General features: G+C 46.7%; 1 protein-coding gene across 1 annotated transcript in view; it reads right to left on the bottom strand.

The window, feature by feature from the left end:
• Positions 1 to 7,848: 7,848 nt before the first annotated feature.
• Fam174b (family with sequence similarity 174 member B) overlaps positions 7,849 to 11,119 on the bottom strand; it is a 40,057-nt gene continuing 36,786 nt past the window's right edge. Inside the window, exon 3 of the mRNA XM_055623535.1 lies at positions 7,849 to 9,841. Within this exon, the coding sequence (XP_055479510.1) occupies positions 9,838 to 9,841 (4 nt within the window). The 3' untranslated portion in view covers positions 7,849 to 9,837. The remainder of the gene's footprint in view (positions 9,842 to 11,119) is intronic.

Here is an 11,119-nt window from a genome sequence, read left to right as displayed (position 1 = left end):
CCAAAGATCACTTGTCCAGGGCAAGCTGATTTCTCTCTGGCCAGGCCCTGAAGCCATCATGCTTCTATCCTCGTCCTTTATTCTCTGTTGTCTCTGGCAGAGAAATATTTGGTGTGTCTTCTTCACCAGTTCTTGGGTCAAATCAGTCCCTTGAGACTGCCCACTGAATTGGCACCACTTGGCACAAGTAAACATTTACTTGGGTGGGAGAAAGGTGAGGGCACATCAGAGGGGAAACACCCAAACACCACTGGGATTGTTATTGTCTGGATAGCTTTTTTCCTTCTTTACACTCATTGTCCAAAATCTGGTCAAAAACAAAAACATAAAGATTACTTTTATCGAGCCTTTTGACCAAAAAAAAAAAAAAAAATCTATGTCAATTAGCCTCAAATGTTTTCTCCTACCTTCAAGCTGACCTCTATGTTGCTAATCCAGAGAACACTATGACTCAATGGTGCCTGCAATAGTGATCACTACACAGCTTCCAGCACAATGTTGTCTGATAAGTCTTTAAATGCTCATTAAAAAAAGAAAAAATGAGGCTGACTATTTGAAATGCTAGCTCCTCCCAAATCCAAACAGGATTCCCACATCCAATTCCCACCATCTGTGGGAAGAAGATAGCAGAGCTGGTGGCATGGGCTGTTTCCTTGCAGAGGCAGTATTCTGAGAGTGCCTACAAGAAGGAAAACAGGTGACATGTGCAAGAGAAAGACACTTGGCCTGTGCAGTGTCCCTTCCAACCCAGCTTTGCTCCTCCAGGGCTGGGCCCACTCTGCCCCTTCTAGAAGCAGGATATAGAGAACAGCTCCCTCTTTGCCTCCAGCCTCCTGCTTTCTCTTCATCCAGGACCACCATTCTCCCAAGCAACAATTATCACCAACTTCAACCTTCTTGCTCCACGGAAAGAGACCTGTCTCAGAAGAACCACCCCCCTACTTACCCAGCACTCTCTGCGCCTCTGGAGTCGCTCCATGGACCCAGTTGAGATCATCAGCCACCCCTCTGCAACTTTGGATCCTGGCCTTGGACAGAAGCTAGTCCTGGGTAGGGACCCAAACCTATGCATAGTATCTAGGCCTTCAAAAGCAGTTGTCTAACTCTGTTATCAGCAGATCTGGGCAAACTCATTACCGAAGCCTAGGCTTTCTCACTTGAAAGCGGAAATGATAACAGATGTTACTTTGTACTGGATGCCATATCCAGTGATGCATCAAGTGCCTGGCAGTGTCATAGAGGACATTAAAAGTTAATAACACATCCAGTTCACACTGCCCAGGCAAGATAAACTCTTGACTCTGATACAGACAAGGTGTGGGGGTGGGGGACTGCTCACAGAGGTCAAGAGATGCATCTAAGGTCACACAAAGTGGCAAGTCTTAAAGCCTGTAAGTCTTGCCCAGGGAGTCTTGCTTCACAGTCACTAGCTCAGTTTACTGTGCAAATGAGTCTCTCTATAATCCACGTCAAGTTCTTCCTCCATTGCCTGAATAAAACACAGTAGAAGCTCAATAAATAAAGGCTGGCGTAAGCCAGGGTGCAGGTGCCTGCGTGAAGCAGACACCAGTCATGACAGGGCTCTTGGGTGGAGCTCATTCTCCAACTCCAACAGCCTTAAATTCAGATATAAACACACTATCCATGTAGATAGCCCAGGAGGCCACCACACTGTGCCTGTAGCCCCATGAACACTCGTAGGGTACATTAAAAAAAAAAAAAAAAAAAAAAGCACATCTCATTTGTTAACCATCCTGCCCCCCCGCCCCCATGATGTGAGCCAGCCACTCTTCCCCGCCTTGTGAGAGAGCTGAGAATTTCAGTATCTCAGTAAAGTGTTGGGTGAACAGTCCAGAGGGAGACTTAATTCTCAGAAATCTTCCATGTCCCTGGCTCAGCTTCCAAATGAAAAGGAGATTATTCCGTTTCATTAGCTGCTTTATGCAGTGCTTATACAGGCCGGCTGCTCTTCACTTTCATTTCCACAACATTTCCAATAATTATTTGCCATGCATAGTGATTCCAACTAACGTAAGGCGAAAAGAGGACACGGGCGCTTACCAAGCAAGGCCTTGCGGGGATGAGGAAGGAGAACAAGAACATTAGATAATGGCATGAGTGCCAAGGCAGGCAGAATCAATAACATTCCCAAGCTCTTATAACATGGAGAAATGATCCTTCTGAAGGAAAACATGCAATTTTGAAGCACCAGCAATCCCAACGCTCACCTGCACAGCCTAGGTAGGGGAAAAAGGATATAGAAGACCTACAAGCCAGAATCTTCTGATTGGGCAAGAGGCCTATGGCCACATCATAAGCACCAAGTGAGCTTATTACTTTAACCCAACACAATGAGTTTGCATCTTGGGGAGTGAAAAGCCAAAATAAGCACATTCAAGACACGAAAGCTAGGGGAAAATGAATTGTGACCTGTGGTGAGCAAGGGAAGCACAGGAACAATTTCAAAAGTCACACCTTCCCTGGACAGAGGAAGCATAAAGGATTTTGTTGCGGAAGGGCAATATATACATATTCATATAGGGGTCAGACCATTCTTGAGTGAGCTCAGTTTAAAATCAAATTTTTTGAATAAAAGGAGTAGACAAACATTTAGAGGCAGGCTTAGCTCAAAGTCATGGAGAGCGTAGAGAACATATATTAAAAAAAAAAATGAAATGTTAGACAGGGATTTCTCTGGGCATACTCAGTTTGCACCATAAAGTTTTGTTGTTTTTTAGTAGGTCCCAGACCTTAATACAACTGATGACATGATGGAAATACTGTTGAAGCCATGAAACCCAGAACATAGGCAGCAACACCTGCCAAAACACGAACAACAACAACAACAAAATCAATTTATCAAAGAAACCCATAGTTCTGGGAAAGTCTTTATGTGTAAACCTTGGTTTTTGGCTCCTGTAGTTCCACTTCTGGCTAACTGTTCTTGCTAACTGAGGGGTGTCAACCCAGGATATGGTTTTGCGCTTTAAAACTTTACCCTGAAAAAGGCTGAGGGCTGCACTGGGATCCTAAACACTCGGGGTAGCCACTGGCCAACTAATAAAGACTTTCTGTTGGTTTAAACCTGCGTCCAAGCAGTATTCTCTGGTGGATTCCCACAAGAGTTCCAACTGTTGTACCTTTTGAAATTATATCACTTTTTCACTTCCGTTTCTTTCCTCCAGCCCCTCCCATCTATTCCCCCTCTTCAGAATTCATGGCCCTTTTTTAAATTGTGCTCATGTATGTGTGTGTATAAAAATACAATCTGCTCAGTTCATGTAATGTTATTTGTATGTATATGATTTCAGGGCTGAATTGAATGAACAGTTTGGGGGAGCTCTTTCCAGTCACAGCATTCCTTATTACAGTTACCTGTAATTCTTTGTCTAGCGGTGGGGACCCTTAACGTCAGCATGTCTCTTATTGTCGTCCTTGTTCAGGTCTTGTGTAGGCAGCCATGCTGATGAGATTTCATGAGCATAGCTTCTCTGACATTTCCAAGAGACACGGTCTCACAGTATCCCCCTGGCCCTCTGGCTCTTACAGTATTTCTATCTCCTGTTCTGGGAGTACCCCTGAACCTGAGGTGCAGGGGTTGTCGGAGATCTATCGGATGGAGCTGAGCTCCACACAGGCTCTTCTCTGCCTTTTGATCAGTTGTGATTTTCTGTAATGGTCTATTACGAAGAGACATTTCCTTGATGAGTGAGAACTACATTTTATCTGTGGGCAGAAGTATGACTATTTAGAAGGGTAGCTAAGGCTTATGATGGTTAGTTGTTGGTTGTACAGTCTTCTCCAAGATCCATGACGTTTTCTAGCCCCAAATAGTTGGCTAGGTTTCCCATACCAGGCACATTTTCCCTCTTGCTGAGCAAGCCTTCAAGTCCAAGTAGTGAACTTTTGGTTGCCACCAAGGTATGCATGCACCTGTTGCATTTTTAAGGCTATCCTGACACACGGATCATTGTTGTGGTTTATAGGCATCATAGCTGGGTAGAACTATTAACCGCTTCCCTCCCTTGGAAAATTGAATGCTTGGTACTTTCATGTCAGACCCCTAGTGTAGGTCTTCAGGGTCCTGTGTCTGAAGTTCACAGTATCTTCAGCAATAGGGGCTTACTTTTTACCTTTGGGGACAAACAAGGGCAACAGCAATGTTTTTGGAGTCTCTTAGAGAGCTCTGGAAAAAAAAAAAAAAAAACAACACATGCATATTGTTGGGGTTTCCGTTAGTCGATGGAGTTGTCAGCCCATGGTTAGAAATAAATGATGTTCTAAAGGTGTTAACCATGAATCTGCCCTTGAAGATGCTTGTCTTGCTTAGTCATTAACACCATGATGAGATCAGAAATAAAAGGGAGCTGTTTCCCCAGAGCACAGTCCGAGTCAGGTCACGGTCCATCCAGCTACTCCTAATATCTGCTGTGTGCGAGGCCTGGCCCAGTATCGCAGCACACATGGAGCAGAGCATCCAGCTAGCCTTCTACTTCCTTTAGACCACGTGCAGCCGAGGCAGAATTACATAGAAGTGACACAGCTGCGTACAGCTTGGGGAGGCGGAGGCAGGAGAAAGCAACTAGCGTCTAAGATGAGGGTCTAATGACTTTGCCAACACTTCCTTCAACGGGGGACTATCAACAGGCCCGGTCTTAAGCAGATCTCCTGCGGGTAGTCAGCGCTGTTCTGATTTACCTAGTAACGGCCATGCTGTGTTCAAAGGACAGAGCTCCCCAACCATGTAGACCTGCAGGTTCCTAGGGAGGATAATCCCAGCATAGCTTTGAACCCAGCTTGGTGCATCTGGGCAGGGGACTCCAAAGCCCTACGTGCTCTAGTAGAATTTAAAATAAAGGCCAAGGGCTCCTGGGCATACAGCCTCTTTGTCCTGAAAACAGACCCTTTTCCCCATGGGAGAGGGAGGGCTACCACCTAAGTAGGGTGCCTCTTGGGATATGTGACCTAATTCCGTTGGCCCCGAGCTCAAGCAACCTCTGCCACCCCAAATGTGAGCTTTTATGGTCTCAAAAAGGTGTCTCCCATCTCCCCCTCCAAGCAAACATGTTTGGAGAAGGTGAGAGGCTCAAGGTCCAAGGCATACCCCTTACAAACAAATCTGTGAGCCTGTGTGCTGACTTTTCCTAGGCCAGTTCCCATGCAGACAAAGCACAGGCAATTGCCAACTCTATCACATAGCTCTGGGACTCAGAGGATGTTAAAATGCCAGACAAGCAGGAAGTTGATTTTCTGATGGAGCACTCTGAGGGGCGGGTGGCCATAGTTGAGAGGAAACAGATCCTGGTCTGTGGAACCCCAGAACCCCAGAGCCTATCCCAGGGATAGTAACTCACTTAAAAAGGCCAGCTGAGAAATTGAATAAGACATTTTATGCCAAGGCTTCCAGCAAATGGAAGGACTCTAAAAGATAATGGCGACCATACCTACATGCCTGTAGCCCATACTACAATTCTACCTTTTTTTTTTTTTTTTCCTCTTTCATTTTTTTTTCCATCCCTGCCTGGGCTAGGTTCAGGCATATGGCCCTCTCCCACATCCCATGCCTCTCCAGTCCCCTCTAGGACCTTATTCCCAGGCCCAATGCCCTGTTCTTGTCTCTTGTCATTCACTCTTCTCATTCCCAATCATGAGCCTATGCTGCAGTTTAGCAGCATCACCCCACGAGTGGAGCCTTGTTGATCTTCTTGATGACTTTGAGTCTGGTGAGGTACCTGGGACTGTGGAAGCTGCTACATGTAAACACTTTGTCTGACACCTAAAGCTTCTACAAGCCCAGGAGGAGCCTGGGCACTACTGGCTGTGACTTCAGTAGCTGAAAATGACTTTCAGATGGAAGCGACAAGATCTTCACAGGGAAGTTGTGCGGTTTGGTGTCTTGTCAGAGAGATACAAACGACATTTAACCTTTAAATGACCACAATGACTGGTGGAGGAAGCCTGCCCCACCCCTACCCCCCACCCCCATCGCCATGAGCAGCAAAGCAGGAAATCACACCCGTACTCCATCTTTTGCTTCCTCCCACCACACCCAGCACCACCCAGCTGGAGTCCCACAAACTGTTTTCACAATGGTCTTACCTAAGCACAGGTGTGTCAGGTGGACCACTCAAACATTTGTGGGATATCGGCTTTGCTAACAGGTATCTCTAAATCCATGATGGCCCCTCCACATCATCAAAAACAGCCCATCTCAAGGAAGGCGGAGTGTGCTGACATAAGAGTCTGGCCCACTGAGGGAGCCTAAGGACAGTGAGAACTTCTGAAGCAATTACCAAGTTGAAAGATACTCTGCAAACCAAATGCTCAGGCCATAGTGCAGGTAGGGTTTCGCAACACCTAACTGCAATGCTTATGTTATTTTGATCCCTACAAGGATAGAGAAAACAGTGATCTCACAGGTCGTTTGACACACTGAGTCCACACAAAGTCTTCCTGAACTCTCAGATAAAAGTCACAAGAATTCTACCACAGCTGAGTTAGAGGCAAGAACGGGCTCCCACCTGTGATGGGGAGCAACTTGTAGGCTTTGAGGGGAAGATCCTGTGCTTCTGCAAGGTGGATTGGGTAGTCACCTGATTCCTGCCGTAGTCTTCCTCTAGGCTGAGCCAGAGTCCTCTTTGCTGATGCTGGTAGAATAGCCCCACCCGCTCTCTGGAGCCGATAATACCAAGGAGCCAATCGCTCTCTCGAAATAACTTTGGTAGTCAAAGTCTCATCGGTGAATGTGGGGCACCTGTATACCCACCCCTGGAAATTTCTCTTCTGGTTATCTACCAATTCCATTCAAAATGTCCAGAAAGCCAGCATCTTGCTGAAAAAAGGCAGGCAAGGCACACAGAACAGACTTAGGACTTCCGTAGGGGTCTCACAACCTTAGAAAGTACCATTTTGAGTGATTTCCCCAACCAATCCCTCTTGCCCACCCAGTGTAGCACATTTGGTAGGAAAGGCACACAAGGCAGAGAGAGAGGCTTGGAGGTTTTGGACCATCTCTTCCTTATTGGACTCTGGTCTCTTTCTTTGTAAAGGGTCTAGGATTTAGATGGAACCCCCACAAATGAACCCCTGAAACTAAAGAACCGGTTGCGCTCGCAGCCAGTCCTTCACCAAAGGGGGCACTGCTGGGGAGCTAGTACCACTTTTCTTCTGAGGGCTGGCTCATCCCTGGATATCTGGAAGAACAAGATTGGCGGGAAAGCGCTTGGCCACAGAGATGACTAATGAACCTCTGAGAGAGCCAAGTAGACCACAACCATCAAGCTCTTGGTATTCAAGGGGATTTAAGTGAGCCATTCTCCCTGGCTTTTATCCACTAAGGGAATAATCCATCCTGAGCATATTTAAGTCACATTTATAGAAATTTTGGGGTGGCTTTCTTCGATTTGCTGAGAATACAAAGTCTTGCTTTGTATTCCAGGCTGGCCTCTCCAGCGCTGGGATGACAGGTATGTGCCATCACACCTGGCTGTCATAGAAATCTTATGCCAAACCAGGTATGAGGCAAGGATAAGACAGCAGATTTGAAATGGTGGGGTCTACAGCCTCTGGATGCCTCAAGAGTCTCCAAACAAATGAGGGCTCAACACTTCCCAACCTGAAACAGTGTCTAGAACAAGAACAAATATAATGTGTTGGGGGGGCATGTTTCCCCAGCCCCATCATTCATATGCCTTTCTAAATCACTAGGACACAGCCATTCACCCCCAGAAACCCCAGCTCACCCCTATCCACAACCTGTGTTGACATTCCTAACCATAGTCATCTCACCTCCTTCATTAGAAAATATCCAAACCCAATGCATTCATGACTCAATATAAAGGTTGTTGGTTTGTTGTTGTTTTGCTTTGTTTTTTTTTTAATGATCTTTATTTAAGTGCCTGTGGTGTCAAAATTTCATCAAAGATTTGGAAGGTCACTGTCCCACCATTCTTGCCAGTCAGTGATGAGTGGCTGGTAGCCGGATCCAGGGTCTTCACACATGAGGCAGGAGAGTCCATCTTTTCCAGATGGTTCAGATGCAGTCCTGGAACCCTTTGAATGGGGAGGTGGCAGTCCTAGCTCCAAGGCTGAGAGGTTGCACAGCTGCCAAGCAGCAGCTTCCTAGAGTCAGCATTGTGCTATGAGTACACAGCGAGGGGGAGAGAGCTACCCGCTCTACTTCCAGCCCATCGCTCTGCCTACAGGGCTGAGGAACAAGGGAAGTCAACTAAGAAGGGGAAATAAGGGGAGCCCAGGAGAGCAGCACACCTCATGATGAGTTAGGGCTGCACTACCACAACCCCCCAGTCAGGAACTGGAGAGCCTGAGGATGGGGTGGAGCTGGCCAAGGTGAAGTTTTCCGCAAACGCAATGGAGCAGGGCATTAAACAAATACCCAAAACCCAAAAACAAAGACAGAAAGGAAAAGAGATGATAACAAGAGCCAACTTTCCAGGCACAAAATACCCCCGGGGTCCCAAAGGCACTGCTATTAGATTTGCACAGAAGCATCTGGCTACAGCAATATGGGAGAAGGCCACTTGAGAGGCCTCCATTAACCTGAGCAGTTAGTCCAGGGCCTGTTTCCTCCGGGCATCCCTGGGTACCCAGCTCCCAGGCTCGGTGCCCCTCATGGACAGCAGTGGGCCCAGGTGAATTTCCAGTCCAGTCCAGTCCAGTCCAACCTAACCTGGACTGACTTCCAACAGAGTCCCTAATGGGGGTCTTTTTTTTTTCTTTTTCTTCTTATTCTTTTTCATCCAAACTACCATTCATTTAAATTAGCACAGTGATTTCTTAGCATGATATTCCTAAGACAGACAACACAGCACTGAGGCAGGGCAGAGAAACGCTTTTACAGCACATACAAAGACCATCTGCCTGGCACTTTCCATTCCCCCCGAGAGAAATTACAAGTGTACACACCCATCCGCACATTCACCCATGTGATCTAATCCCTGATAATTTGAAATTTCCTTGTGGAGTGGCCATGCTCCACAAGGCCAGCACAAAAAGTTTTGTGCTGAACTTTTGAGAGGGGTTACGTTAGGGTGGGAAACTTTTATGTCCACTCTGAAATATCATACAGCTCTCCCCCAAATAAAGCCGGACCTGATGAAGCTAGAAAGATTTGAGAGGACAAAATATGAGGATTCTCTCAGGTACATCTGAAGGTCCTTTTGGATTTTGATGGGTGTGTGTGTGTGTGTGTGTGTGTGTGTAAACATACTTGTGTATGGAGGCCAGAAATGAACCTTGAACATTGTTCCTCTGGAGCCAACCAACTTTTCCTCATTAGAATTTCTGTCTCATTAGGCTGGGCTGACTGAGCAGATGACCCCAGGGATCCACCTGTTTCTCGGTGCTGGGCTTAGAGGTGTGGGCTACCATTCTAGTTGTGTTTTGTTTGAATGCACACGCTAGGGACCAAACTCATGTTCCCTGCTTGTAAGGTAATTGGATTACGAGCTAAGCTATCTCCCCAGCCCTGCATTTTAAAACCCTTGATCCTCCTTCTAATTGTAGCTTTACTATTATCTACAGTTGTTCTAGGAAAAAAAAAAAAAATCTTTGAAATCGGTGTTTCCAGTCTCTTAGAAAGGTAGAGAAACCCCTCAAGAAAGGAGCGGAAAGCACATTTCAAAGAGGCATCCAAGGGTGGCCAGGGTGACTTCCATCTGGCGACTGAGAAAAAGTTTGATGGTGACACTGCAAGCAGATGCTGGACACTTAGAGTGGAGCCATAGTTTTGTAACGTTGGTTTGGGTTGCAACGCCAAGAAGACACCAGGCTGCAGACGACCAGCTTCCCACAGGATGTTGACGTGCTGGAAAAGTTCTACCTGAAAGAAAAGGAAGGAGAGTCGTCACTTCTGGCAGAGGACTGAAGCCACCTGACTCTTCGCCGGCAGTTTCCACCCCTTGGGCCATGCTGTCACACTCTCTGTCCCTCTCCTATCCCTGCTGTGTGAGCAGTCTTCTTCATCATTGCTCTTGTCATCGCTGCTTTCTACGGCCCTTCAACCGGTGGGGCTTTTGAATTCTCCCATGGAACTCTGTCCTTCGGCTCACACACAGGATCCCCAGGGTCCCTCCCTCTACACAGAACCCACAACCCTTAGAACACAAGCTCTTTTCTCCTCAAATCCGTCTTTCCTGCAAGTTTTCAGGCCAAAGCATCCAAGCATAACTATTTTAAACCTTATAGATCCTGCAGTCTCTTTGTCAGCTATGAACCCTGTTGTCAGGACAAAAAAAAAAAAAAAAAAAAGCAGCCATAGACAGTACAGAATGCCTGGGGATGGCTGTGTTCCGATAAAACTTTATTTATGGGCACTGAAATCAGGATTGCAATCATCTTTGAGGTGTCTTGAAATGTTCCTCTCCTTTTCATTCTTTTTCAAACATTAAAATGTAGAAATCAGAGCTGGACATGTTGGTGCAGACCTATAATCCCAGCAGTTGGGTGGTGGAGGCAAGAAGATTGGAGTCTTGAGAAAAGCCTGGGCTGCACAGTTGAGACCAGGGTACGTGCACGCACACACACACACACACACACACACACACACACACACACACACAAACACACACACACACACAAAGGTAGAATTCATACTTGGTTTGTGAGCTATTGTCACAGTCTGTGGTCCATAATGTCTCCCTTTAGCCCACTGAACTCTGCTGGGGTCAACTCTGCTATGGGGTGACAGAACCTCTGAGAAGTGAGACCCAATGGAAGGCCTCTGGGTCACTGGGGACACAGCATGAGCTGTCTCTCCTCCCTTTTTGTTCCGTGGCTCTTGATGTGGTAAGAGGCTTGGCTCCACCACACCTGTGGAGGAGGGCTGCCTCACCTCGATACAAAACAACCACGGACAGAAACCTCTGCTTCTGTGAAATAAAATAAACCTTTAAGTTGGTGTCTCGGGTGCTTTGTTATGGTGATGTAGACCTGATGAGAGAAAAGAGAATGTGGCCCTCTGGCGTTGGGCCTATGTAAGCATAGGACCATGGTCTGTTTCCTGCTAAGACTGGGTGTTGGAACAGGCAGGATCCATGCAAGAACATGCTCATCTTCAAACTCCAGCGCTAAGACAGTGCAGACAGCACCAGGGGCACAA

Source organism: Psammomys obesus, unplaced genomic scaffold, assembly GCF_907164565.1.
Source record: "Psammomys obesus unplaced genomic scaffold, mPsaObe1.curated_primary_1811, whole genome shotgun sequence".
NCBI lineage: Eukaryota > Metazoa > Chordata > Mammalia > Rodentia > Muridae > Psammomys > Psammomys obesus.
The sequence above is the reverse complement of the archived record's forward strand: the minus strand, read 5'-3'. Positions and strand labels throughout refer to the sequence as shown.